This window comes from Elgaria multicarinata, chromosome 20 (genome assembly GCF_023053635.1).
Source record: "Elgaria multicarinata webbii isolate HBS135686 ecotype San Diego chromosome 20, rElgMul1.1.pri, whole genome shotgun sequence".
Classification (NCBI taxonomy): domain Eukaryota; kingdom Metazoa; phylum Chordata; class Lepidosauria; order Squamata; family Anguidae; genus Elgaria; species Elgaria multicarinata.
The window spans coordinates 17,491,254-17,519,195 of NC_086190.1; the positions used below are offsets into that span (position 1 = coordinate 17,491,254).

The 27,942-nt window shown below is 46.9% G+C and overlaps 3 protein-coding genes across 5 annotated transcripts; 1 reads left to right on the plus strand and 2 right to left on the minus strand.

The window, feature by feature from the left end:
- Positions 1 to 3,321: 3,321 nt before the first annotated feature.
- On the minus strand, positions 3,322 to 6,768 carry LOC134411597 (F-box only protein 6-like). Its single transcript, XM_063145460.1, has 5 exons — positions 6,510 to 6,768; positions 5,212 to 5,338; positions 4,800 to 4,898; positions 4,489 to 4,627; positions 3,322 to 3,453 (listed from the first exon to the last, which is right to left on the minus strand). Exons 1-5 carry the CDS (start codon positions 6,766 to 6,768, stop codon positions 3,322 to 3,324), a joined length of 756 nt encoding a protein of 251 aa, XP_063001530.1.
- Positions 6,769 to 14,003: 7,235 nt separating this feature from the next.
- On the minus strand, positions 14,004 to 21,082 carry LOC134411383 (F-box only protein 44-like). 2 transcript variants are annotated; one of them, XM_063145148.1, is made up of 6 exons: positions 20,941 to 21,082; positions 18,182 to 18,459; positions 17,032 to 17,143; positions 15,571 to 15,666; positions 14,839 to 14,968; positions 14,004 to 14,693 (listed from the first exon to the last, which is right to left on the minus strand). In XM_063145148.1, the coding sequence occupies exons 2-6, from the start codon at positions 18,435 to 18,437 to the stop codon at positions 14,505 to 14,507; spliced, it is 783 nt and encodes a 260-aa protein (XP_063001218.1). In that variant the 5' UTR covers positions 18,438 to 18,459; positions 20,941 to 21,082; the 3' UTR covers positions 14,004 to 14,504. The 2 variants fall into 2 exon arrangements, with proteins under 2 accessions (XP_063001218.1, XP_063001217.1); XM_063145147.1 differs by lacking the exon at positions 20,941 to 21,082 and adding an exon at positions 19,742 to 20,103.
- Positions 21,083 to 21,446: 364 nt separating this feature from the next.
- LOC134411354 (F-box only protein 44-like) lies at positions 21,447 to 27,623 on the plus strand. 2 transcript variants are annotated; one of them, XM_063145095.1, is made up of 6 exons: positions 21,447 to 21,559; positions 22,981 to 23,276; positions 23,988 to 24,138; positions 25,010 to 25,105; positions 26,564 to 26,678; positions 26,789 to 27,623. In XM_063145095.1, exons 1-6 carry the CDS (start codon positions 21,510 to 21,512, stop codon positions 27,026 to 27,028), a joined length of 948 nt encoding a protein of 315 aa, XP_063001165.1. In that variant the 5' UTR covers positions 21,447 to 21,509; the 3' UTR covers positions 27,029 to 27,623. The 2 variants fall into 2 exon arrangements, with proteins under 2 accessions (XP_063001165.1, XP_063001166.1); XM_063145096.1 differs by having other exon boundaries at positions 22,996 to 23,276.
- Positions 27,624 to 27,942: the final 319 nt, after the last annotated feature.

Here is a 27,942-nt window from a genome sequence, read left to right on the forward strand (position 1 = left end):
TTAAAAAAATTCCTAACACTTTTAACCGTTGATCATCCTAGCTTTTTTAACTTTGCTGTTTTCAGTCTGTATTTTCAATCTGCACCGCGGCTCAGTTTTATCCTGGTTGTGCTTTTATATTGTACTTTTATACCGTTGTTTGTTTTATACAATGGTCTCCATGGTTTTAATTTTTGTGAACTGCCCTGAGAGCTTCGGCTATTGGGCAGTATATTCATGCAATAGATAAATAAATAAATATCCCAGCTTTCTCCAAGGAGCCCAATATAATCCCTTTCCTTTCCATTTTGTCCACACAACAGCCAGCCCTGCGAGGTAGGTGAGGCGGAGAATCAGCGGCTGGCCGAAAAGTCACCCAGGGCATTTCATGGCGGAGTGGGGGATTTGAACCCGAAACTTCAAAGTCCTGGCCTCTGCGTGGAGCCCCCTTATGTAGATAATGCATGAAGGTGACTCTTCTTTGAATTATTTTTAATTTATTATTACATTTATATCCTGCCTTCTTTTTTTCTCGCTTGCAAGGAATCTTAGATGGGCCCTCTCTCATTTTTGTCCTCACAAAAACCCGCCAATATAATGAATCAGGCAATTTATATATTTCCTGCACAAATATATGATGTTATAGACATTTCCTTTGCCACCAGATCCATAAAATGCTTTGGATCACACACACACACACACACCCTTCCATTATTTATCTGATATATTGATGTGAGTCATTTCTTCCCATTTTGCCTTTATTCCCGCCTCCTGGTCTTGCACTTCCGAAAGCATATTATATAGTTTTGACTCCAGTTCCTTTTGGGAATCACAAGTCATTATTAATTTTTCAAACTTAGTTAAGGTGCTTATATTATTGGTTGTAGACACTTTGTTTAAAGAACTTCTTCTTGGTAAGGACTGAAGCATCAGCACTTAAATACCCTTTGTTTCTATGTCTTTATGTTCAATTAATTCTCCCTTCTTTCAAAACCATCACATATCATTTCCAGGATTTTCTGTTTCCAAAACCTACAATTTGCAATACCTTAAATTGAGAGGGCAAAAGGAATGAAAGGAGAGAAAACAGAGGGTTTTGACATTGTTTTTTTACGAGTTGGAAATACTCAAGAGACATAACAGTAGATATATAATGTCACTAGCAGAGCATTTTGTATTAATTCACTCAGTGGTTAATACACACCCACACAAAATGACACTTATATATACGTTCATACCTGTTGTTCTGAGAAAATAGGCAATCCTTCACTACTCAAAACTAGCTCAATTCATGAGGTATTATTGTTTATTATTATTATTGTTGTTGTTGTTGTTATTAAGCACCCCAAATTTTCAAAGCGTTTTACAGATGCTGAAAGGTAGTTTCTGTCCACAGGCTAATCGTAAAATCCATCTTCAGGGAAAACCTTCGTTCAGTCAATTCAAAAGTCCCCAAATAACATGCAAGCTTTTGGAATCTCCAGAACTCTTCGTCTGGCGAGATGGGGCAAAAAGCAGGCAGAAGTGGCAGGGAGAAAGGAGGGGAAGGCTGACTTTACATTGAAGTCACGAAGTCTGCAACTTCAAGTCAGCATTTTTTTTCTTCTCTTCTCTCCTTCTCCATGCAACCTGCTTTTTTTTTTATGAGAGCTCTCGAAACATAAGAACATGAGACAAACCATACTGGATCAGACCAAGGGTCCATCTAGTCCAGGATTTTGTTCCCACGGTGGCCAACCAGATTTCAATAGCACCCTCCTGCTTGTGCTCCCCAGTGTACTGCCTCTGATACTGGAGGTAACATGTAGCCATCAGGACTAGCAACCATTGAATTTGTTTAATCTCCTTTTAAAGCCACAAACTTTTGGGGGACCTTTGAGTTGGTTGAAGACAGATTTTACCTTAATACATTTTGGGGCAATTTTCTTACGGCCAACAGGACTACCTTAGCTTTTCATGCGATTCGTCCAATTAGAGAAATGTTACAAAAGGAAGACGCGATGCGGAGGGAGGAGGAAAGCAGGCCTTGAAGCAGCGACATCTTTGGCTGGTAGATGGGGCTGGATGGGGATCTTCCCTGCCCCCCAATAAATATCCCGAACTCCCGCCTTTGTCTTCTTTAATGGCAATGCCTGTGGCTTATATAAAGGACAGAGCAGTTGCAACCATTCTGTTTCAGATAAGGAAAGAACATCCTCGATTCAATTTCTTGTGCAAATTTTGATGTGTGTGTTGGGACTGAGGATTGCACCCAGGAATTGTGTGAGTGAACAGAAGTGAGGGGAGGTGCTGCAACTCCATTATACAACCCCTGCTTTGCATGCAGGAAGACCCAGGTTTGATCTGGCATCTCCAGGTAGCAAGATGCAGGATCACTGATAGGTTATGCCTTCACTAATTGACTATGCTTTTTGGGGAGAGGTTGTAGCTCGATGGTAGAGCCCCTGTTTTGCATACAGAAGGTCCCAGGTTCGATCCTGGCATCTCCAGGTAGCAAGACCAGGATCATTGATAGGTTATGCCTTCACTGATTGGCTATGCTTTTTGGGGAGAGGTTGTAGCGTGATGGTAGAGCCCCTGTTTTGCATGCAGAAGGTCCCAGGTTCGATCCTGGCATCTCCAGGTAGCAAGACCAGGATCATTGATAGGTTATGCCTTCACTGATTGGCTATGCTTTTTGGGGAGAGGTTGTAGCGTGATGGTAGAGCCCCTGTTTTGCATGCAGAAGGTCCCAGGTTCGATCCTGGCATCTCCAGGTAGCAAGACCAGGATCATTGATAGGTTATGCCTTCACTGATTGGCTATGCTTTTTGGGGAGAGGTTGTAGCTCAATGGTAGAGCCCCTGTTTTGCATGCAGAAGGTCCCAGGTTCGATCCCGGCATCTCCAGGTAGCAAGACCAGGATCATTGATAGGTTATGCCTTCACTGATTGGCTATGCTTTTTGGGGAGAGGTTGTAGCGTGATGGTAGAGCCCCTGTTTTGCATGCAGAAGGTCCCAGGTTCGATCCCGGCATCTCCAGGTAGCAAGACCAGGATCATTGATAAGTTATGCCTTCACTGATTGGCTATGCTTTTTGGGGAGAGGTTGTAGCGTGATGGTAGAGCCCCTGTTTTGCATACAGAAGGTCCCAGGTTCGATCCCGGCATCTCCAGGTAGAGCTGGGGAAACTCCTTCCGGAATCCTTTGCTGCCAGACAGTGTTGACATTACTGGGCTGGATGGACCAGGGGTCTGACTCACTAGGAGACAGTTTCTTAGGTTCCTATGTTGATGGGGGTACGTGGGAGGAATAAAAGAAAGACAGCAAGGCTTTTCTAGAGAAGCCGCCACGAGGTTCTCTTCACGGCCCATCAGTCTCTGGGTCAATGACAATACTGCTGTTGGTGAGTCTCAACCCGTACCAGCCTTGACCTCCATGTTTAAAGCAGATGTGGCGGACCCCGGGGGGATATTGGTGAAAAGTATAGGAAACCTGGAGATATAAGAGAGAGAGGGAGAGAGAGGGGGAGCAGCAGCAGCATTAACAACTACCAGGGGCATAACATCTAGTGATGCTGCCAAATTTCATAATTTGTCATCTCATTGGTCGAAACCTGTGCATTTGTAACCCTTATCTTTTTCGCAAGCTTGGGGCGCTTCCTTTACACATTTGTTATTCCATTTCGGAACAGGTTGCGAGCTTTGGAGCATGCACATTTAAATCATGGCATTTCTGCGCAAGTTCTGAGAGGCTTGGATTCACCCAGAACTGGGCACGTTTAGCCTGGAGAAGAGAAGACTGAGGGTTGACATGAGAGCCCTCTTCAAGTCCTTGAAAGGTTGTCACACCGAGGAGGGCCAGGATCTCTTCTCGATCCTCCCAGAGTGCAGGAGGGGCATTGAAAGGTGTCTTCCCCATAGGCCCTCTGAAACACACACAAGCCCAAACACACAACCATTCACCCCAGCACACAAACACTCACTTATACTTGCTGGAAACAAAGCCCTATGAAGAGAGACTGAAAGAACTGGGCCTGTTTAGCCTGGAGAAGAGAAGATGGAGGGGAGACATGAGAGCACTCTTCAAGTCCTTGAAAGGTTGTCACACAGAGGAGGGCCAGGATCTCTTCTCGATCCTCCCAGAGTGCAGGACATGGAATAACGGGCTCAAGTGACAGGAAGCCAGATTCCGGCTAGACAGCAGGAAAAATATCCTGACTGTTAGAGCGGTACGACAATGGAACCAGTTACCTAGGGAGGTGGTGGGCTCTCCCACACAAGAGGCCTTCAGGACAGCCATCTGACAAGGATGCTTTAAGGTGGATCCCTGCATTGAGCAGGGGGTTGGACTCGATGGCCTTAGAGGCCCCTTCCAACTCTATGATTCTTTGAGAACCCTCGTTTTGAGATTACACTAATTCGTCAATTTCCGAGGAGATAACCAACTTTTTCAGGTTAAGCTTTCTCTTCCCTTGAACAACCCTCAACCCCACCCCACCCCGGTCCCTGCCTTTCCTGCTGGTTTTACCTCGTGCCACCTGCCGTCGGTCCACTGCTCTACGATCACGTCCTTGGGGCGAAATTCCTGGAGGACTCGGCGGTTTTCAGACAGCAGCTCCACGCACACTTGGTAACGGCACGGGCAGCCACAATGAAACCTGGTGTGGGGGACAACAGCAGGAGCGCAAGAAGGTCCTGGACAAGGAATCCGTACCCCAAGCATCGCCGTAGGCCTGTTTTCTCACACTTGTCCAGGTTGCCTCCTCCCCAGGGTGGGGGTTTTGGGGAGGGGAGGTGTCCTTTTCCACTCCACCCTCCCTTTTCGCTGCCCCGCCAACTTACCAGTCTCTGACTACAATGTTGGGCTTGGTCTCATCCATCAGTTGGTCCCAGTAGCCTTCGCCCTTTAAGGTGATGAGCTGAGATTTGACGCTGGGCCTGAGGTCACAAATTAAAGCAGTGAGGTCAATGGGAAAGGCAGCCTTTTCGTGGGTGCAAGGGCCGCACGGCCCTCTGGGAAATCTCCCGGGTGGGGGCAGGCACATGCCAGCAGAGCTCAATGGGGAAGACCTTCTTTCTCGCTCTTTTCAGCAACCATGGCTAATCGCCATGTCCAGTTTTTGAGTCGCCAGTGGCGACCAGGCGACCAGATCACAGGACTGCTGACTGTTACCCACCAACCCAGTGTCTACTTTTAAGAATTGCAAACAAAATGGATTTTGACTCGAGCAAGCAAGATCACGGTCCTCACCGTTGAGACGTGACGAAGTATTTCCGGACATGCTGATGGGGGAAATGGTTTTTGTGGACTCCGGGTAGCTCCTCGATTCTCCACTCATCCCTTTCATTCTGCACAGGATCCCAGAATCCGAAGCCCTCTGTGAAAAAGCCAGAAAGAGGGACAGTAAAGGCTTTGAGTGGGGTGGCAGCAGTAGAAGTGTCCAACTCTGCTAGGAGGAGGAAAAAGACCTCTTCCCAGCAAGGCAAAGTTTGCTCTCACATCAATAAATGTTTTAAATCTTCACACCTTCACAGGAGAGCAACAGAGAGAAGTGCATAATAATATGATCAAAGAAAGTATGATATAATTCAAACTTTGCAAAACAGCTTTCCTTCTAATACCAAACTCAGGTGGTCGAGTGCCAATCATTTTGGCCGCGAAATAAAGCTGATTCCAAAATAGGGCGGAGGTTTTGACATACTCAGGGGACTTTCCAGATCCGAAGACATATATAAGTTTGGGGGCAGATTTTTAAAAAATGCCCAAAGACAACCTGTGAGCGTCTAGGAGTTACAGAATATTTTGCTGCATTAAAAAACAATGTGGTAGAATTCAAATCTTCCTCCACCTGCATTCTGAAGTGAAGGAGGGCTATACGTGCAGTGGGGAACGGAAAGTCCAAGGGCTTTTGGGGGGTCTCCAGAAAGCTCTGTTCTCTTTCCCTGGCCCCTCTTCTTAATCGCATCATTTGGTGATTTTTCTGGCATTTACAGGTTTTCCTCCTGTTCTAAGATGTTGAAATGCCTCCCCTAAGGCTTAAGTTCTGAAACGGATTTCGTCTCACGGACTGAAATGGGGGGCCCTACCCGTTGGGCTACGCAGTACAATAGATCTGAATGTGTGGTTTGGCTCTATGTTTTCAAACGCCCGTACGCATCTCAAGGTTAAGTCTGGGAGGCGTTGCGGCCTTCTCAGCGGTGGCCCCCCAATTACGGAACGATCTCCCCGATGAGGCTCGCCTGGCGCCAACATTGTTATCTTTCCGGCACCAGGTCAAGACCTTTCTCTTCTCCCAGGCATTTAACAGCATTTAACAACATAGGCTAAGTTTGTTTGTTTTTTAATGGACCCATTAAACGTTTAAATGGATGTTGTTGTTTTATACTGTTGTTTTTTTATATTTTTGATGGTTTTAAATTTGGTATATTTGCTTTTAAGGTTCACTGTTTTTAACTTTTGTAAACCGCCCAGACAGCTTTAGCTATGGGGCAGTATATAAATTTAATAAATAAATAAACTAAATAAATAAATAAAGAGCCGTGTCCCACCTTCGCCACAAGGGTTCCTGATTAAATTCCTCTTCATGCTGCAGAGGAAGTAGAACGTCTTCCAGTCGTGGATGTTCCTCTCCGGGGCATTGAGGCCATAGCGCTCCCGTCTGCATTTGCGTTTCCACACAGTGCCCAGGTCGGCGAGGTGTCGCCACAGCGCGCAAACCAGCCGGCAGCTGCGAACCAATTCCCGCGCAGGGACCAGAGACAACACGTCCAGGAGGATGTCTTCCGGCAGATCCGTGATATTCGCCATCTTCCCCTGGGAGCTACGGCAGGTGGCGTCACCAACAACCCTGCAGGGAAGGCCAAAACGGTGAGGAGGCACGACTACCATGTACGTATGCGTTTAAATTCACCTAACGTCCGCACCCAAAAACGTTTTGCATAAGGCGTCCTATTTTGCAAGAATTTATTCTGGTTTGAGTTGGCATAGGAGGGGGTCCTGTTCCATCCATTGGAATTATTTTCTGCTGTGGCACCCCGGCTGTGGAATGAGCTCCCTAAGGAGGTTCGCTTGGCACCTACATTATATTCTTTTAGACGTCAGGTGAAGGCCTTTTTATTCTCCCAGTATTTTAATAGTCTACAAATTAATTTGAACTTGCTGTTTTAAATTTGTATTTTAAATTTGTATTTTTGCATTGCTGCTGTTTTTATCTTGGTTGTGCTTTTATATTGTATTTTATAGTATGGTTTTATACTGTTGTTTATACTTGAATTGTCTTAATTCTGTAAACCGCCCAGAGAGCTTCAGCTATTGGGTGGTATAGAAATGCAATAAATAAATTATTATTATTATTATTATTATTATTATTATTATTATTATTATTATTATTATTATTATGTATTACATTTATAAACCACCCCGTATCCAAAACTCTCTGGGCAGTTTACAAAAATTAAGACACAGGAACATTGAGCCCACCACCACTCCGTCTGGATCCGGGCATTTCTTGTTTACTTTCATAGAATCATAGAATAGTAGAGTTGGAAGGGGCCTCTAAGGCCATCAAGTCCAACCCGCCGCTCAATGCAGGAATCCACCCTAAAGCATCCCTGACAAAGGTATGTCCAGCTGCCTCTTGAATGCCTCTAGTGTGGGAGAGCCCACAACCTCCCCAGGTAACTGGTTCCATTGTCATACTGCTCTAACAGTCAGGAAGTTTTTCCTGCTGTCCAGCCGGAATCTGGCTTCCTGTCACTTGAGCCCGTTATTCCGTGTCCTGCACTCTGGGAGGATCGAGAAGAGATCCTGGCCCTCCTCTGTGTGACAACCTTTCAAGTATTTGAAGAGTGCTCTCATGTCTCCCCTCCATCTTCTCTTCTCCAGGCTAAACAGGCCCAGTTCTTTCAGTCTCTCTTCATAGGGCTTTGTTTCCAGCAAGTATAAGTGAGTGTTTGTGTGCTGGGGTGAATGGTTGTGTGTTTGGGCTTGTGTGTGTTTCAGAGGGCCTATGGGGAAGACACCTTTCAATGCCCCCCTCCCTCAGTGAGTCGACAGTCTCAATGCCCCGGTCACCAGCTGCTCTGGCTCCTTCTCTCTTATCACTCATTCGCTTGCTAGGCAGAGAGCCAGTGAGCCCCCAAGGGACCATGAGGGCTAGAAACTTGTCTCAGCCTAACCTACCTTGCAGGGTTAAGAACGGAGAGGAGGAGGCCCACGCAAGCCGCCGTGGGCGTCCTTGCAAGAGGGGAAAAACAGGATGTAAACAGAATGATAAATTTATTTATTTTTCAATCATGGTGGCTGAGAATGATGGGAGTTATAGTCTGGACCAAATGGGAGGCCCCAGGCAGGGAAGGTGAGTATAAACTTTTTCAGGAAAAGGTGGGCCCTCCCCCAGATGTTTTGGATTACAACACCCATAATTCCAGGCCATGGGGGACATGATGGGACTTGTAGTCTGTCTGGCCGAAATGGAAGTTCCCAGGTAGGGAAGGTGGGTTTATTTATTTATTTATTTATTCCTTTTATATACTGCCCCATAGCTGAAGCTCTCTGGGCAGTTTACAAAAGTTTAAAAAAGTAAAAAATATACAAAATTTAAAACCATCAAAAACATAAAAACAACAGTATAAAAACAACAGTATCCATTTAAAAACAACTTTTCCAGGGAAAAGGGAAGGGCTCCCAAGATGTTTTGGACTACAATGCCCATAACCCCGGACCATCATGCTGGCTGGGAATGATGGGAGTTGTAGTCTGGCCCAAATGGAAGGTGGGTATAAACTTTCCTAGGAAAAGGGGGGGGCTCCCCCAGATGGTTTGGACTACAACCCCGGATCACGAGGGCCCTGCTGGCTGGGGTTGATGGGCGTTGCCATCCAATCGATCCAGACTGCCGCTTCCATCCGGTGAGGGGGAAAGCGAGAAGCTCTTAAGAGCTTTGTTGGCTCGGGGAGCCTGGCCAAGAGCCCTCCACGTCCACAGGCGCATCGCCGCCTTCCTTACTGATCCGATCCCTCCCAGAAGCGGCCCGATCCCTCCTCCCCCGCGCACAGCCCATCTGGGGCTTTACCTGCGCTCGGGACGACGCGCGGTCTCTGCCCCGCTCGGCACCCATCCGCAGCAGGCGCGGTCCGAGAAGCGAGCGAGGCTCCTTCGGGGCGGGTCTTCGCGGGCACCGACCCTCCCTCTTCGGCAGGGCGGAGGAAGGAAAGCCCCGTGCCGGGGGGCTACTTGAATCCCGGGACGCGTGTCTCTAGTTCCATTCAGACGTGGGATCGAACCAGAGGCGCAGGCGGCCCGTAGAAACCAACGGCCAGCTGAACAAACCGGGATTCTTTCTTTCTCCTGGGAGCTGGGCTGGGAAGGGGCGTGGCCACCCGAGAGTTGCGTCATCGTATGCAAATAGGCCTTGGCAGGGATTCCCTCCTTCCTTCCCCGCCCCCACAAAGAGGGGAGACTTGTGGGTGGGACGACACGGGGTGTTTTTCTCAATGGGTTTCCTCCATCACTGGTTGTTGGGTGGGGAGAAGACACCGATCCTCTCCTTGGAAGCGCCGCGGGCCTCTTGCCTCCGTCCCAGCCCAGGTAAACCCCAGAAGGGGGGGTATTTTTTAGGGGAGGGGGCTTTCTCAGGACAGCCTAGGGGCTTCTTAGTTGTAGGCAGGCTCCGTTGACCAGGCTGAACCTGCACCAGGATGCTCAGCCCCGGCACGCTTTCGCAGGAGGAGAAATAGGAGCTTGTGCCTCTGAACATGTGCAGAGTGCCCCCTCTGTTTCTTCCCCGCTGGCCCTTGAGGGAGAAGAGCCTCACCCAACTTGGAGGCTTCTAGGCAGGGTTGGAGCTGCCTAAAAAAAAAAAAAAAAATGCCCCTGGCACAAGGCAGTGTCTCGGGGTTGTCCATTTATGTATTTATTTATTTATTGCATTTCTCTCCCACACCAACACCGCCCTGTCCTCTTCTCATCGGCACAAGGTTCCTAGAACTGCATAGGGATCATCAGTTATGTGAGGCGGACCCTGCCTGCAGATTGACAATCTAAAAAGACACAGCACGTGAGGAAGAGGAGATGAGGAGGGAGGAGGAAAAAAACCAAATAGTCTTTTGGCGGGGCTGGTGGAATGGCCCCTTTTCCCCCTCTCTCATCTCCCTTTGTACAGCCTGCCCGTAGATCATTTGGGTCTGCTGGGTTGCTGCAGATTAACTTTATTGTTCTATGAAGCGGGGGTCAGCTAGACCCATAACCATAAAAGAGGGTCCTTCTAGGGGGCTGAGAAAGTGGCACAAATGGAAACGTAAGTAGAACTATGTTTAAAATTGGGACGCCGTTCCAGCGGGCCTTGCGTCGGCCCTGTAAGGTAGGCCAGTGTGGGTCAAGATGGCTTTGTGCAACCTCTGGCTGGAACGTGGCTAAGTGAAAAGGCTTAATACCTTCACACCCAGATTCAGAGGCATCTTGTTCATAAATTTTGTACGGCTGCTTCCCTCCCCCGCGTTTCTCTCTCCGTCTTCTTCACAGGTCACGGACACCTTTTTGAAGGAGGATGCTGAACATCGAAGATTTGCCCGAAGAAGTCCTCCTGGAGATCCTGTCTCTGGTCCCTTCGGTGGACTTGATTTTCAGCTGCCGGCTGGTTTGCTCACAGTGGCGAGACCTGGTGGACTCAACGGAGCTGCGGAAGCTCAAGTTCCAACGAAGGGATGACGGCCCGGAGGCCCAAGACTCTAAGGCCTTCTGCATGTTCCTCTGCCTGAAGAAGAACTTAATCAGAAAGCCTTGCGGAGAAGGTGCGTGCCCGTTTTATCTGGCAGAATCAAAATGCCAAGACACAACGCTGACTCACAGGGACCTTTCCGAAAGAGGCTGGTCCAGCCCTGATGGGACTGTACCACTTCAGAATGCCTGTTGGTCGGAGATCGCATGTTTGAATTCTCCCCCCCCCCAACCCCGTGTCAGATTTTTTTAAACAACAAAACAACTAAATCCTTGCCTCCAGAAAACATCACAGAGAGGACAAGCCAAGAAATCCAAGGTTTTTCCCTGATACACTACTTTTCTGTTTTCAGGGATTTTATTTCATTTTTATTTACATTAGGGGGCATTCCGATATGTCATTTCCATACCTGCATTGGATACTGGTACGGTCCAAGGAGAACTGGACCATATAATATTTTATTTATTTATTTATTATATCCCACCTTTTTTCTTCCAAGGAACGCAAGGCGTACATAATCCTCCTTTTCTCCATTTTATCCTCACAACAACCCTGTGAGGTAGGTTGGGCTGAGAGTCTGTGACTGGCCCAAAGTCACCCAGAGGGTTTCCATGGCCGAGTGGGGACTAGAACCCGGATCTCCCAACTCCCAGTCCAACACTTTAGCCACTACACACTGGCTCTGTGGTGTTTGAACATCATATATGCCTGAATGTCATCTTTTGGCTGTTAGATGTCAGGAATCCGTCGTTTAATTCAACAATAATGAAAGGAAGGCTGTATCTTTTAGTGGAAACTGAAAGGAATTTCCCAAAGTCGAGAGACAGTAAACATTTAAGACAGTACCTATCTACTCCATGGTACAAACCCTACGTGGAATAGATCCTTTAGAGTTCTGGCTGGTTCTGTCTGAAACCCGGAATGGATTCACTGTCCTACCGAAATAGGAGCCACCAGCCTCCACCTTCCCCAACCTGGTGCCCTCCAGATGTCATGGACTTCAACTCCCATCAGCCCCATCGGCAGGAATCCTGGGAGTTGTAGGCCAAAATATCCAGAGGGTACTAAATTGCGGGAGGCTGCTATCTACACTTACCTGGGAGTAAGGCCTGTTGAAATGTACAGGTTTGCACTGTTAGCAACACATCGGATCTTAAGGCCTCTGTCATGGCAGGGACCGTTGCATCTGCTACAGTCACCCACTCTCTTGACTGTTCCTTTTTCTGCCTTTTCCACAGAGGGCTTGGATTTCTGGGAAAACGAGACCCCTGCAAAAGGCCGGTGGGAAATTGAAGACGTGCCTGAAGAAGAATTCTGGTTTCAGCAAAGGAAGGATTTATTTGAACCAGAAAAGAAAGATATAATTGATAGAGCTGAAACCTGCTTTGGTGCACATGATGGGTAAATAAATAAATAAATTGCCATGCAGGGGGTGATTTTCAAAGGCGGTTGCCATCGGGGTTGGAACCTTGACTTGGGATGAGGTCTGTTAGCACAACTTGGGAAATGGTTCTCGAGAGAAGTACTTCCACAGGTACACCCTAAACTCCGCCAACCCCTCCCTCCCAAACCAGACTATCCCAATTTCATTCAGTCTCTCTTGCCTTTGAGGTTGGGGTCAATTTCTATTGCTGCTGACACCAGGGCGAAAAAGTTTCCAGGCAGCCATCAGAGGATGGCGTGAAAATCACCAAAAGCAGCATCATGGTCCTCCCCAGTGGATACTTTTATAACGACGTGACTCGGAAATGTTACTTGGCCGAGCTCCCGGGTGCGACAACGTCCCCCCCAAATTGCTGAAAGCAAATGTACGTCACCTTTCTTTCAAAGTTTGACAGGTTCTTTGGGTAGGAACTCCAAAAATGATCTTCTTTCAATTCTAAAATGTTTGTTTTTCTTTTTCCACTTTGATGTTATTTGCGCTAGGAAAATAAAATCGGTGGAACACGGGTTTCCTTTGAGGCAACGAGTCCCAGCGTGCCGCACTTCAAATGCTATCAACATTACAAGCACTACGTTAAGAGCAATCAAATAAAGCTGTAAGATGTAAAAGGTCGGCTGGTTTCCTTTGTTTCTAACTTTGTTTCTAACTTTGTTTCTAACTTGTTTCTAACCTTCCTTTGTTTCTAACTTTTGTTTGAGCTTTTTTTTTTTTACATTTTATTTAAAATTTTTAACATTAAATAACAAACATCAAATTAAACTAACACGTAAACACAAAATAATGGTAACAATAAATGATATTAATACTAAAACAATAATAAGTGCACATTATTCTACTTTCCAAAATTGTAATGACTCTTATGAAGGTTTACATCCTTTCCCCCTTTATTAATACAAACTCTACAAATAATCTCCGTATCTCTTCAAAATCATTGCAATTCAATAATCCTCTTTTAACTTTAATACAACATGTTAGCTTATCGTTAATAGCAATATCCCAAACTTCCTTCTTCTGTTTGATAATGACCTTGCTTCTTCCATTTCCGAGATATCGTTAGCCTTGCTGCTGTCAGTAAATTTGTTATTAAATCTTTAATAACTTGCGTGCAGTTACCCTTCTCATAAATTGACAATAATGCAATACTTGGACATACCTCTAAGTTCATCCCAATTATTTCATTTTTCTCCTTAAACACCATTTGCCAAAATTTCTGTATATATTCACAATACCACCACATATGAACGTAGGTGCCAGTGTCCTGGCAATCCCCTCCAGCATAACGTGGAATATTTCTTATCTATTTGATTTCATCTTTTAGCATTTTTAAAGATAAAAAATAATGGATATTCTAAGTCTTTTACTTCTCACTGGAGCGTTTCCATTTCGTGACGGAGTGTCGGGGAAGCCTCCAGAAGTTTCTGCCCAAATAAATGCAGTTAAATCTTTTAAATCCCAACGGACTCCTGTTTGTGTGACCTGCCCCTTTGGAATTTGGGTCTCTTATTTATTTTATTTATTGATTGATTGATTACATTTTTATACTGCCCAATAGCCAAAGCTCTCTGGGCGGTTCTCTTGCTGTGCGGTCCGTCGGGACTCAGATTTCAGGAGCCAAGGATATCCATCTAACGGGGGACCTGCTGAGAGAGGCATGGCCCTTGATCCAGGCCAAATGCCACAGCCAAAGAGCAGAAGGGGCAGGCAGGCAGGCATGGGTAACATTGCCCACGGGAAAGAGGAAACCGTGGGATTGTTTAGTAAAGATGCCTCCTGTTACAAAGGCAATTCGCCGAGAAAAACAAAAAGGCAAAACAGAATGAGTGTTTACCAATTCCCCCATGCGCACTGGCTATCTTTGAAGAATAAAAGGAGACCACGCCCTTCTTCTGGGAAGAAAACAATTTTACTCACAAAGCTTCTTACATATACAATGCAGGTACAGCAAAGAGTTTCAAAAGAGTTTGTTCAGTCCGTTTAGTGTTCCATTATATCAGCAGGAGCAAGAGAGCAAACGGACACGCTCCCAGCAATGGTGGAAGTCAGAGACAACGAGGAGGAAAAGGAAGGGGAGGAGCTTGGGTTCGCTTTATAGGTTGTTCACGGTTAACAAACCATGGCCTGTTGGCGCAGCTGGGTTCACACAATACAACAGCCCAAAGATTCGATGACAAGCCACAATTCAACCCATACTCAACCCGTCCTCTGGCTTGTTGTGTTGTGTGAACCGGGTCATTGTCTCTCTACCAATGATTGCCTCTTAACCCCGTACATGAGGGATTTAATGACATCAGTCTTGAAGGCTGCAGACTGTCAGATTACATCAGATCTCATCGTGGAGTGGGGGACATAAACATGGCTCATATCAGGGTAATCTTTGGAAAATTATTTCCCTGCTATACCGGTATCGGTTTTCCCTTGAAATGTTCCTCCGCACCTAGAACCTAACGTCGGAAAGTTTGGCCCAACAGTAACGCTGCTGTTGGTTAGGGAGCCGGAGTCCACGCCACTGACGCCGTGTTGGAAAAGGACGTGGCGGACCCCGGAAGGGTAGTTCCAGAAAGTGTACGACACCTGGAAGAGAAAGAGAGAGGGGGGATTGGGTACCACGGATGGGAGGCTTAAATGCAGAGTGGCGGAAAAGGTATCCTTCTTGGGGACTATCTGCATTAGTAGCCCTCCAAACAGATTCTACCCCTTTGGCTCGGGAGTCTGTTACCTCGCTCCAGATTTCCTCCTTGTCCTCAACGACGTCCACGTTTTCGGTGTGACATTGACACAGGACTTGATGATCTGCAGACAAGAGCTGCACGTTCAGCGTGTATATATAAGGGTCGAAAACGTCAGTCCTAGTTCGGACAGCGGCAGGGTTGGGTGGAAGAACAAGACAGCGAGTGTGAGTTAGGGATACCTAACATCCCCATTGCTCGGGCGCTGGCCGAACATCAAAGAGAGCATCCCCCTCGGATGAAGCCCAAATACAGAACCGAAGCAGGTTGCTTCGGAGAGATTCGGAGCTCCCGCGAAGCCAAGTGGGCTTCTCACGAAGCTTTGGACCCGCTTCGGTTGTTCGGAAGAATGTTGATGGTTTCTGAACCTCCCTCAATCTCCTGAAGCTTCAGACCCGCTTCGGATGTTCGGAAGAATGTTTGCCATTTCTGAACCTCCCTCGATCACCCAGAGCTTTGGACTCGCTTCGGTTGTTCAGAAGACTATTGACGGTTTCCGAACCTCCCTCAAGCTTCCCTTAAATGGAAAACACTGTGGGATTGTGGTCCTGTGACTGACAGCCCTAGCGTCCAATCAGGGAATGACTTTAACAAACTTTCTCTTTAGATTCCAAACACAGCGCTTGTGGGAGGGATGTAGAAGGAACACATCGGAAGCCGTTCCAGTGTTCGCACTGCATTTTGGGACCCACACCCCTGCCTCCATTGCTTCGGGCACTTACCAGTCCTTCACCACAATAGCTGGTTTGATGTGGTCCATCAACTCATCTGAGTAGCCGTGATCCTTTAAGGTGATGAGCTGGCTTTTGGGGTCAGGCCTGAGGCAAAAAATCAAAGTCATTAAGTATAACGATCACTAGCCCAGCTTGTTAACTAATTCAAGTTAGTCTTCTTCATCATCATCACCATCATCATCATCATCATTCTGGACTATATGGACAGACACAATACAGCTGCAAAAATAATTCACCAACAACTGGTCATCAAATTCAACCTCATCAAACAACTTACACCATACTATATATACTTACCTGAAATAATTTTGGAAAATGCAGATCACAATAAAATATATTGGGACAGAACCATTCATACGGACAAGACACTACTTTGCAACCAACCAGACATAACAGTTACAGACAAAAAAGAAAAACACATGTACCTCATTGACATAGCAATAACTAATGACAAAATGTAGAAAAGGAAGAGAAACAGACAAAAATATACACTATGGAAATTAAAGAATTATGGCAACAGGAAAAGGTCACAATTATTCCATTAATCACATCAGTCACTGGCATCATATAAAAAAAATATTCAGAAAACCATCAAAACTGGGCCTACCAAAATACATCCACACCAAAGCAGTCATATTTAAAACATGCTCAATTGTCTGGAAATTCCTGAATCAGTAAAAGATAGCAGGACCTGACAAAGCTCATCATGTCCATCTAGAAAAAACGTCACGAGCGAGAAAGGAGAGATAATAATTCAAGTTATGAGTCTCCCTGCAGCTAAAGTTTACAGGCCAATGTACACAACCAAAGCAAAAACAATAAAACCAACAATAAAACACATTAAAAAGTATCATTTTAAAAGCAGCAACAACAAAAAATAAGCATTTAAAAGCGATAGAGAACTTAGCAGCCAACCACAGGGATGATTTTAAAATGCAGTATTAAAATACTTTTAAAACACCTGGGAGATATAAAAAGACCTTTGCCTGCTGCCAAAAAGTCAACAAGTAGGCGCCAGGCGGAGCTCTCTAGAGTGGGCATTCCACAATTTGGGGGCCACCACGGAAAAGGCCCTGCTCAGCTGCCAGATATCTGGGTGGTCTGCGGTAGATGAGAAAGAATCCCTGTCTCCCAATTGTTTAAGAATAGCAAAGAAAATTCTGGGTGGGGGTGGGATTTAAATAAGTGCTGCCATGGCTGTCCTTGTACTAATTGGTCATGCTGGATGGGGATAATGGGAGCTGTAGTTGGCACCAGATTGGGGGAGTTTACCTTAGATGGCTAAAGTTGAAATTCAAATGCGCTCTTCTTATTATTATTTTTCCTCCCTCTCTCTCCTTATGTGCAAAGTTTCAACTCTGGACAAGGATTCCAACGGGAAGGTTAGGAAGACGGCATCCCTTTCAGCAGCGTACACTTGGTTCAAACAGGAGCATGGTCTCTCCTTACCCACTAAATGCGCCGAAGCCAGAGGTCACATGCTCCAGGGGAAATCCAGACAGCGGCCCTGTGTCCCAAGCGTCGTTTTGATGTGGACCAATGCCCCAGAAGTTCAAGCCCTCTGTGGAAACACCAAGGAGAAAGTATTGGTTTCAGTCCCCGCCAGGGAAAGGAGCAAAAGTTTCAGATCCCTGAGCAAAGGAAGTTGTCACGTCAGACTTGCTGCAAACCCCTTTTCTACCGCTTCAAAGAGAAGCGTGCAGGCAGAACCCAGCAGACCTCCAAACTCCTGAACCCTATTCCTAAAATTGGGTGCGGCACCTTTAGTGACATGACCGGTTCTGATTAAAACCCAGGGCGGATTTATCGCCCCACCCAAAGAGGAGCCACCAGCCAATACTGGTGGCAATTTGGTGCAGTGGTTTCAGCACAACTGGAACAGGTGCAAGTTGCCATCCTATACATCAGCCTTCCCGATCGTGGCCCCCTCCAGAGGTTGGGGACTTCAACTCCCATCAGCCCCAAGCTACAGTAAACCAAAACATCTGGAGGGCACTGTTATGCTGCAACGCTTTGTTGCAGATCCTGGTTGGTATTGCTCCAATGACCAAAACATCTGGAAGGCAAACAGTTGGGGAAGGCTGTGATTCATGCTTACCTAGAAGTAAGCCCCACTGAAATCAATGGGACTTCTGTCTAGAGAACTACAGGATTGTGTTGTCAGGGCTGTACCGCATGATATTTCTATTATTATTTATCTATTTATTTATTATTTATTGCATTTTTATACCGCCCAATAGCCAAAGCTCCCTAGGCGGTTCACAAAAACTAAAACCATTCAAAGTGTAAAACCAACAGTATAAAAACAGTGATATAAAATACACATTAAAAACTGATTAAAAACATACCATACATGATGGTGTACTTTGGCTCAAAAGAAGGAACAAGGAAAAGGTAGCCCTCAGATCTTTTGGCCTGCAATTCCCATCAGCCCCAGTTAGCACAAGGATCATGGGAGTTGTAGTCCAAGACACAAGCATCCCATCCCTGCTCAAAAGCATCCGACACTTAAAAAGACAGCAGTTGCGTGGATCAGCTTTCGGCATGGACGAAGTTCTTTCTGCCAGAGAGAGAGAGAGAGACACACACACACACACACCTTTGCCGCAAGCGTTCTGTATTAAGTTCCTCTTTGCGCTACTGAGAAAGTAGAACGCCTTCCAGTCTTGGATAGCGCAATCCGGCATGGCAAAGGCCTCCTGTTTACATTTGAGCTTCCACTGAGCGTTCAAGGAATCAGCCACGTCCCGCCACTGCGAGCAGACGAAACGGCAGCTGCAAACCACGTCCCACGAGGGGACCTGAGACAGAACCTCCACAATTATTTCCTCAGGCAGATCGCCAATAGCCGCCATCTTCCTTCAGAGAAGGGTTCGTCTAAGAGGAAAGGAAGACACACACACCTGAGGACGTTGGAGGAATCAGAAATCTGCAAGGGATTTGAGTTCACATTGGCTTTTTCCGAAACGCACAGATGCTTCGGGCTGACACACACTTTTTTCTTTCTTTTCTATTTCTACTTTTGGAGGGGAACTGCATCAGTGCTAGTGCGCACTTGCAAGAACGTGTCAATGCACATTTGTGCAAATGGAAGAACATTCCCATAAAAACAATCCGATTCTGTCATGCGGATGACAGAACTAAAGACGCCAGGCGGCCCTTGAAACGCAGGACCGAACAAAATCTGTACATCTCTGTACTAGCGGTGTCAGAGAAATCCATTCGACAAATAATTGGTCCAAGTTCATTTTCTTCTCACAACAACCCTGTGAGGTAGGTTGGGCTGAAAGTCCATGACTGGTCCAAAGTCACCCTGTGAGCTTCATGGCCAAGTGGGGACACAAACTCAGATCTCCAGAGTTCTGGCCACGCGCCTCTAACCACTACACCAGTTGTCCCTATGAGTGGATGCCCATGCAGGGACTTATTCCCGCAGAAAGCAGGCACAGAATTGCAGGTTTTTCCTGGAACAAGAGCACTGGGTGACACTGGTTTGCCCAAAATATTGTTGTTGTTGTTGTTGTTATTATTATTAGGTTAATAATAATGATAATAACAACAACAGGGGAGCATGTGCACCACTATGCAATTCACTTGGTCTTTGCTAGTATGACCTGATTCAACTCTGCTGGTTCCCACCTCATCCTTGCTGCCACTCCCCAGCCCCCAAACTGGCTTTCTACACCTCCTAAAGTTTACCAGGGCTGGAAAATTGAGGAGGGAAAGAGAGAGGCAGGGATTCACTGGCAACTCCAGTGGAAGTGATAAGCCAGCAACAAGCAATAGAAGAAAGAAAGAAAGAAAGAAAGAAAGAAAGAAAGAAAGAAAGAAAGAAAGAAATCCTTCTTCCTCTTCCCTCCTCACCGCTTTTCCTTGCGTGCCGTGTCTTTTCTAAATTGCGAGCCTCCACGCAGGGAATGCCTTGTTTGACCGATTGTATGTGCAAGTTCTGTTTGTTTGGCTTAGGAGAGAGATTTTAAAACCAAAGATATGCTACAAATAAACAAAGCGGTTCCCAACCCTTTGGCTTCCCTGAGCGGGTGACTTGGCAGACGTCCGGAAGCGATGAGGCCGCCGCCTCTGTTGCAAGCAGGTCCCGGGGCTTCGAGCGTGCCTAAAAAAAACCCTCCAAGCTCTTTGCAGACGCCCCAAAACTCACCTGGGCTGGGAAGGCGCGGCGGAGAAGGAGGACAGCCGGCTCCTCCCGCGCTGGGAAGAGAGGTCTCTGCCCCGCTCGCTCCGCAAGCAGCAGCAGAAGGCAGGGAGACGCGGCAGCAGAAAGCTCTCTCGCCAGCGGCAGGAGGGAGGAAGGAAGGAAGGCAAGCCCAGGAAAGGCCCTCCCGCTCGCTTGCCTCGCCTCGCCTCCCCCGGGGGCGATGGGCCAACCAAGCGTTCGCCCCCGCCCTGCGGAGGTGGGGATCCGGGCTGACGCTGCCCTGCGTGGCACGGCCCCAAAGGCTTCCTCCTTCCGCGGAAAGGCGCAGACGCGCACGACTTGAATTCGGGGCTGCTTACGCCCGAGTAAGGCTGGCCAGGATGATCGCAGCTGGAGCAGAAGCACCGTTACGTTGGGTGGGGCTTGCCTTCATGCGGACTAGCGGCTTCAAACGCCAGGAACGAGTACAGGCCTTACAATGGGAATGATGGGAATTGTAGTTCAGAACCTGAGGAGTGAGGAAGATTCCCATCATTCCCATCATATATATATATATATATATATATATATATATTCCATCATTCCCATATGATGGGAATGATGGGAATTGTAGCTCAGAACCTGAGGAGTGAGGAAGATTCCCATCATTCCCATCATATATATATATAATATATATATATATATATATATATATATATATATATATCCCATCATTCCCATATGATGGGAATTGTAGTTCAGAACCTAAGGAGTGAGGAAGAGAAGATGGACCGGATGGTCTAATTATCAGGGTCTTTCATACAATGGTTCGATTTCGTACAATGAAACGCCATTTGAGATATGTATGTGTGTGTGTGTGTGTGTGTGTGTGTATCAAATGGCGTTTCATTGTACGAAATCGAACCATTCTATGAAAGACCCTGATAATTAGACCATCCGGTCAATCTTCTCTTCCTCACTCCTCAGGTTCTGAACTACAATTCCCATCATTCCCAGGCGGCACAAGGACAACTGGGCAGTTGCCTTTGGAGTACAGGAACCCTGGAGGGAAAGAGAGGAGGCCGCCTCCAGCCCCACGGCTCCCAAATTCTGCCCCCAGGCCTCTGGGGCTGACCCAAACCAAAATATTGTCCCCGCTTAGGAAGATGGTCCCACATCTCCCACGCCTAGAAACAGCCCCCGCGCCACACCAAAAGACATACGCTTTTTGAATTATTGTATTTATATTCCAGCTTCTTCTCTCTCTTTCTTGCAGGGAGCCGATGGGTAGCTTAACTGGGTCTCCTCCTTTTCTCCATTTTATCATCACAACAACCCTGCAAGGTAGGTCAGGCTGAGAGCCAGTGAGTGGCCTCAAAGGTGAGTGCAGTAATTTCTTTCTCATATTAGGACACGACAAACGTCACACGATCCCCCAGCACAAAACGTCGCTGTTAAATGTCTGGGAGTCAGAAATCCTTACAAACCACCCAGAGACCCTCCTTCTCTGCCCCTCCCTGCTCTGTCCCAAGGGTCTTCTCCCCCATCACCTTCTACGCAATCTTTTTAATGGCAGATTCTGGGAATCGAACTCGGGGCCGCGCCTGACCAATGAGCGCTCGCCTCCTTCCTGCTGCGTGACCTAAGAGATGCCACATCGAATTTCCTTCCTCTGCTCCGCCCAGGAGGGAAAAAAAGTAGAGCTGTGAGCAGGGTTGGAGACAAAGAGAGAAGTTCTGCTCTGAAGCTCAACAAGATTTTCCAATCTTGTGTTTTCCGGCTGCTGAGTCCAATGTCCCACGCGGGAGGTGTCCTGTGTTGCCTCTCCTCTTGCAAGCCCAGGTAAGACACACAACAAAACATTGTGTGTGTGTGTGTTTGAGAGAGAGAGAGAGAGAGAGAGAGAGAGAGAGAGAGAGAGAGAGAGAGAGAGCTCTGTGTGTGTGTGAAGCTTTTTCAGAGTTAGGCAATCCCAGATCCCCCCAGATAGGATGCAACTTTACCTCTCTTCCAGTGGCGCCTCTAAGGCTGGATTTGGGGGCCAATGTACAGAAGGCCACCAAATCAGCACCTGGACAGCGGCAGCTGATAGGGCCCTGCCTCAGCCCCAAACCCCATTTCATCCACGGAAAATGCAGGTTAAAAAATAATGAGGCACAATCCCTGCATCTTATAGATGACCTCCAGGACAGGGAGATGCTGGAAGTGAGTTTAGGGGCTTTCCCCCCCCCCCCGGCATGTTTAGGTGGGGCAGGGGAGCCCTACCATGCTGAGAATTTTAGGACTTCTTTTCTGTCTAAACATGGGTCAAATTGAGGCCGGAAATGCAAAACAGGGCGTGCTCTGCCTGTTTTTGTGTGTTGATTTATGACATTCCTGCACCGCCCAGCAGCTGAAGAGCTCTGTGAGGTTCACACAGCCACTAAAACCCATAAAATACGCAATGATAAAATACTACATAAACGTTTAAAAGTATAAAACTATAGTATTAAATGAAATAATAACCATAGAATGTATATGAAAGCTAGATAGACAGACGAACAGCAGAGCAATTTAAAAATGTGGTAGAGCTGAAATCTTTAGCTCTAAATATAGATTTTTTAAATCGCTCTATTAGGTTATCTGTCTTTCTTATATATTTTAACTTAAGTCTGACTGCTTTCATAGTGAACCTGGGAGCTTTTTCTGCTTTGGCACTGTGCCACGTTACACCCATAGAAGAACGTACAACGGAGCGTTTTAAAAAATGTACTTCAAGCTAAACATTTTGGCTTCCGCCCTGGTCAGTAGCTGTGCTGTTACATGGATACCAGGGCTGGCAGATTTGAATACCAGAAGATGAAAAATCCTTTTGGGGGGAGGAATTAATAAATATTCGAGTGGACAAAGAATTGCATTGTTTTTCTAACATGACCTTTCTTTCTTTTTCTACTTCTCTCATGTAGTTCTCCCTGCTTTTTAATTTTTGTTTGGTTTATTTGTGTTTGCAAACAAGTACTAATAATAACAGCCCTATCTCCCCTATTATTATTATTATTATTATTATTATTATTATTATTATTATTATATGCTGCCTTTTGCCCAATGCTGGGCATTACAAAATTGAAAACATATACAGCTTCAAGCCCAGCTTCAGATGTGCTGGGCTACATGTTCCATTATCCCCAGCTAGCACAGCCGTTGGTTATGTTGTAGGTGAAGCCTAAAGTTCATCCACTTCCTCTCGTTCTCACGTTTCACTCCATCTTGTCTGTTTCTCACAGCCTCCTTCCTTGCAGCTGGCGGAAGTGTCTTTGGAGGAAGAAGGCCACGATCCACGCCTTGCCCGAAGACCTCCTGATCGACGTGCTCTCCCTGGTGCCCAGGAGAGACCTGGTCCTCAACTGTCGGCTGGTTTGCTCCCTCTGGCGAGACCTGGTGGATTTGCCCGTCCTTTGGAGGCGCAAGTGCCACCGGTACGGCTACCGCCCCGAGCTGCAGCCCAGCAGCGTCCAGGACTGGCAGGCCGCCTTCTTCTGCTACAGCAAGAGGAACTTAGTCAAGAACCCTTGTGGTGAAGGTCTGTCCCCGTTCACGAGCCGTGGCGGAGTGGGAAATCCAGAAGACCTTTAATTTGGGCTAGATAAACCCCTGGAGGAGAAGGCTATCAAAGGCCCTTTCTACACCTAAAGATTATCCCAGGAAAATGGCGGGTTCGTCACTGCCTGCTCCTGGGATCCCCTGTGTGTCATTTGGATGCACAGGGATGATCCCGGGACGATCCCAAGGGGAAAAAGGCAGGCGTAGAAACATCCAAAGACTACTAGCCCTGATGGTTGTGTGCTATCTCCAGTATTTGAGGCAGTAAGCCTGTGTGTCCCAGTTACTGGGGAACATGGGTGGGAGGGTGCTGTTGCACCATGTCCTGCTTTATGAGTCCCTGGTCGACAGCTGGTTGGCTTCTGTGTGAACAGAGAAATTTCCCTGCCTGCATTCTAAAATAATTCGGTCTCAAATGAGCTAGAGTACAGCATGATTTTTAAAAGAAAACATATGAAGAAATTTAGAATTTACAAATATTATTCTACTATTATTAATAATATTATTGGTATTATTATCAGACTTTGTCCCAGGTAAGTGCAAGTGGGTATTAGGATGGCATCCTTAATAAGTGGTTCTTATTTCATTATGTTTTCCTTGATATTCAGTTGAAATTGATTGATGCAATATCTGTGATTGATGTATAATGTACAATTTTGTATGCAAGGCTCTTTTTTTGGCTTTTCCACAGAGGGCTTGGATTTCTGGGAACTCAATCCGACTCAATGGACCACAACTGAGGAAGTCCTGAGACCTTCCAGTATCCGATTCTATGAGCATTTTAAAAACTTGCCTCGTCCCCCTCAGGATATTCAGAAATGTTTTACTATCCTGGAGTATGGGTGAGGACTCTACCATGTGTGCTTAGGCTAGAATCAAGAGCCAGGATTTGGGTGAGGACTCTACCATGCTTGATCTGGAACTAAGAGTCAGGGTTTGGGTGAGGACTCTACCATGTGTGCTTCAGGTAGAATGAAGAGCCAGGGTTTCAGCGTGAACTCTACTATGTTTGATCTGCAATTAAGAGCCAGGATTTGGGTGAGGACTCTACCATGCTTGATCTGGAACTAAGAGTCAGGGTTTGGGTGAGGACTCTACCATGTGTGCTTCAGGTAGAATGAAGAGCCAGGGTTTCAGCGTGAACTCTACTATGTTTGATCTGAAATTAAGAGCCAGGATTTGGGTGAGGACTCTACCATGCTTGATCTGGAACTAAGAGTCACTGTTTGGGTGAGGACTCTACCATGTGTGCTTAAGCTGGAATCAAGAGGCAGGGATTTGGAGGAGGACTCTACCATGCTTGATCTGGAACTGAGAGTCACTGTTTGGTTGAGGACTCTACCATGTTTGCTTAAGCTGGAATCAAGAGTCAGGGTTTGGGTGAGGACTCTACCATGTGTGCTTCAGGTAGAATTAAGAGCCAGGGTTTCAGCATGGACTCTACTAGATCTGGAATTAAGAGCCAGGAATTCGGCCCTGGACCTGACGTTCCGCACCCCTGTGCTAGATTGTATGCTGTTATTTTTAAATTGGCTGACCCACGTGGATTTTCAGAAAAGCAGCTGATCCAGGCAGCAAGTGAGTTCCTAGAAAATGCCCAGATTCCTGCTGATTTCTCATTATTTCCACATTGAGAACTTGATGCGTTTTAGGAGAAGGAAAATTCAGGAGGCTTGACGGCACCCTTTGACGTCTTTTTATCCTGTGCCCCAGGTATGGCATCAAGAGGCAGCGCATCTCTTTAAGGGACGAAGGCTACCCGGCACAGCTGATGGATGAGACCCGGCCCAATATTGTGGTAAAAGACTGGTAAGCGCCAGAGACATTTACACCAGGGTGGGATCAGGGGGAGACGTTCAGAAAAGACTCAAGTCTCTGTTTCCCTCTGAAGACGAAGCCCCCCAAAAGACTTTGCATGACAACAGGGTGTGATATATTGTTCCTGAGGAAGTTGAGTTTCCCCGAGCAGCTCTTGAGAACTCCAGCTAAGCTCAAGGGGAGCAGAGAAGTCTGAGAATTTGGGGGGGGGCGGTGACAGATTATGGCCTCCATCACACTTATTTTTTTTCCTCTGGTTTACCTCCGCGTTTTTTACCTCCGTTTCATAAGCGTGTCAAGGGCTCCGTCACGTGGGTTTTTGCTTGTTTGCTCTTCCATTCCACCCCGCCCCTTCTCTTTCCTCCAGTTCATTGGTTGTGGTACTCTCATGGGCGTGGCCTCTTTCACTCCCACCCCCCAATCTCCACACTTTGGCTTTGTTATCTAGCGATTACTGATTTAAGGTTTCATCTGTGCTCCGTTTCTACGGGCAATGAGGGCGTTTGGAGCCCTAAAAAGTCCATTCAACCAACTAACAAGCCCCTACGATGACCGTGCCGGAGGAGGAGAACCACCCCGCCCTCCCCTTTCGTCATCAAGACTCCATTAGCACGCGCTCCCAGGAAAGGAAAAAGCGAGTGGGGAAAATAAACCAGACTTTCCCTGCACCAAAATAAAACGCAACAAGGAGGGAGGAAGCGGCTTAAATTCACTAAGCGGGCACACTGTTTAAACTGTTTAAATTGTTTTTACTGCCTCTAAATTATATACTGTTTTAACTTGGTTCATGGTTTAATTTGTTTTTAGCTGTGTTTTTTTATTGTTTTATATTGTATGCTTTTATCGGTACGCCGCCCTGAAATCCTGGTGATATAGGGCGGGATACAAATGTTTTAAAATAAATAAATAAATAAATGAGGGCAGGGCAGGGACGACGTCACGTGAGTCCTGCGCTGCAAATCCACATACCAGGCACTGCAAGTGTCTGATAAATCACTGGTGTGATGGAGCTCTATCAAAATAGTTCTGGAACTGCAAGCCTTGGTTCCACTAGCTGACAATGATTCTTAGTGTGCTTGAATAGTTATGAAGTCCACCTAGCCCAGTATTTTTGACACTGACTGGCAGAAGCAGCGCTGCAGGGTTTCAGTTTACTGCCCTTCCCTAAGTTTCTAGTCCTCATGTTTCTGAAGTGGGTGGGAAAGTGCTGGTTTAAATAGGAGCATGAGAAGTTTCTTATATCGTCATTCCCTCAGTCCATCTAGCCCAGTATTGTCAGCACGGACTGGCAGCAGCGGTTCTCCAGGTTTTCAGGCGGCATTTCTTCCAAGCCTTGTCTGGAGATGCTGAGGATTCGAACCTGGAACCTTCCACCTCCTCTATGAGCTATGGCTTAGTGTCTTCCTGGTTTTTTTCTCGCCATGCCCCCCCCCCCCGACCCTCAAATAGGTATTTCGTTGAGTTTGGCAGCCACAAACTGGACGTGAAGCTCTTGTCTGCAGACTGCGACGTCCTCCAAGAATGCTCTCTGAGCAGCACGCCCAATTGCGGCGGATGGCACGAGGTGAGAATTGTCCTGGGTGCAAGGCCGTTCGCCTAGCTGGGGATAAACCCCTGACCCTTCTCCATGGCTACTGCCTCCCCTGGACAACATCCCCGCCTTCTCCTTTTCAGCTGTCGCACACTTTTGACAACTACCCTCCCGGAGTCCGTTACATCGATTTGAAACAAGAAGCCAGCTGCAAGTTCGGAGTGAAAATAACAGGCACCAGCGTTACCATCGATCCGGAGGTATCGCAGCGAAGAGAATCCCCTCGCCCCAAGAGACTTCGACAACTTAAAAAGGACGAGAGAGACCTGCAGCCTTCCGGGACAGGGTCCTCAATCCTTTGTTTGCCACTTGGGCTCAGATGAAGTCCAGAGGTTCTCTGTGGCTGTATGATTTCATCAACTCTTTATAAATGGGCTGTGAACATTGCTGGCTGCTATTAAACGAGTCCAAGAGAGGGCTCCCGGGAGCTTAATGGTAGCAAGGCAGCAGGTGGTAGGAGGGAGGAGTGAAGTCTTTGAAGCAGGTGAGTTAGGTGTCTGTAAAAGTTCAGTGGCGGGGTGAGAAAGCCTGGGGGAAATTTCCCCTTCTCCTCACACCTGTAAGCTGAGAAACAAACCTCATAACACAGGACTGAGGTGATTCTTAATAGCTTTGGGCCCAATGCTATGATCACTAGCGTGTCCCTGGGGCCTGTAGGATTTTTAGGATTTTCTTCAGAAAAAGAAGGGTGAGGTACAAGGGCATACCAGTGGTTCTGCCAGACCTTGCCATAGGACAGATGGGTGTCCCATAAGACGGAGCCCTCCGTCTTATGGCTTATTTGCCCCTATGTGAAGCCAAAGTTCCAGGAAGAGTCTTAGGCTGTTTCTGTTGTTTGTTCGTTCAGTCGCTTCCGACTCTTCGTGACTTCATGGACCAGCCCACGCCAGAGCTTTCTGTCGGCTGTCGCCACCCCTAGCTCCCCCAAGGTCAAGTCTGTCACCTCCAGAATATCATCCCTCCATCTTGCCCTTGGTTGGCCCCTCTTCCTTTTGCCTTCCACTTTCCCTAGCATCAGCCTCTTCTCCAGGGTATCCTGTCTTCTCATTATGTGGCCAAAGTACTTCAGTTTTGCCTTTAGTATCATTCCCTCAAGTGAGCAGTCTGGCTTTATTTCCTGGAGTATGGACTGGTTTGATCTTCTTGCAGTCCAAAGCACTCTCAGAATTTTCCTCCAACACCACAGTTCAAAAGCATCTCTCTTCCTTCGCTCAGCCGTCCTTATGGTCCAGCTCTC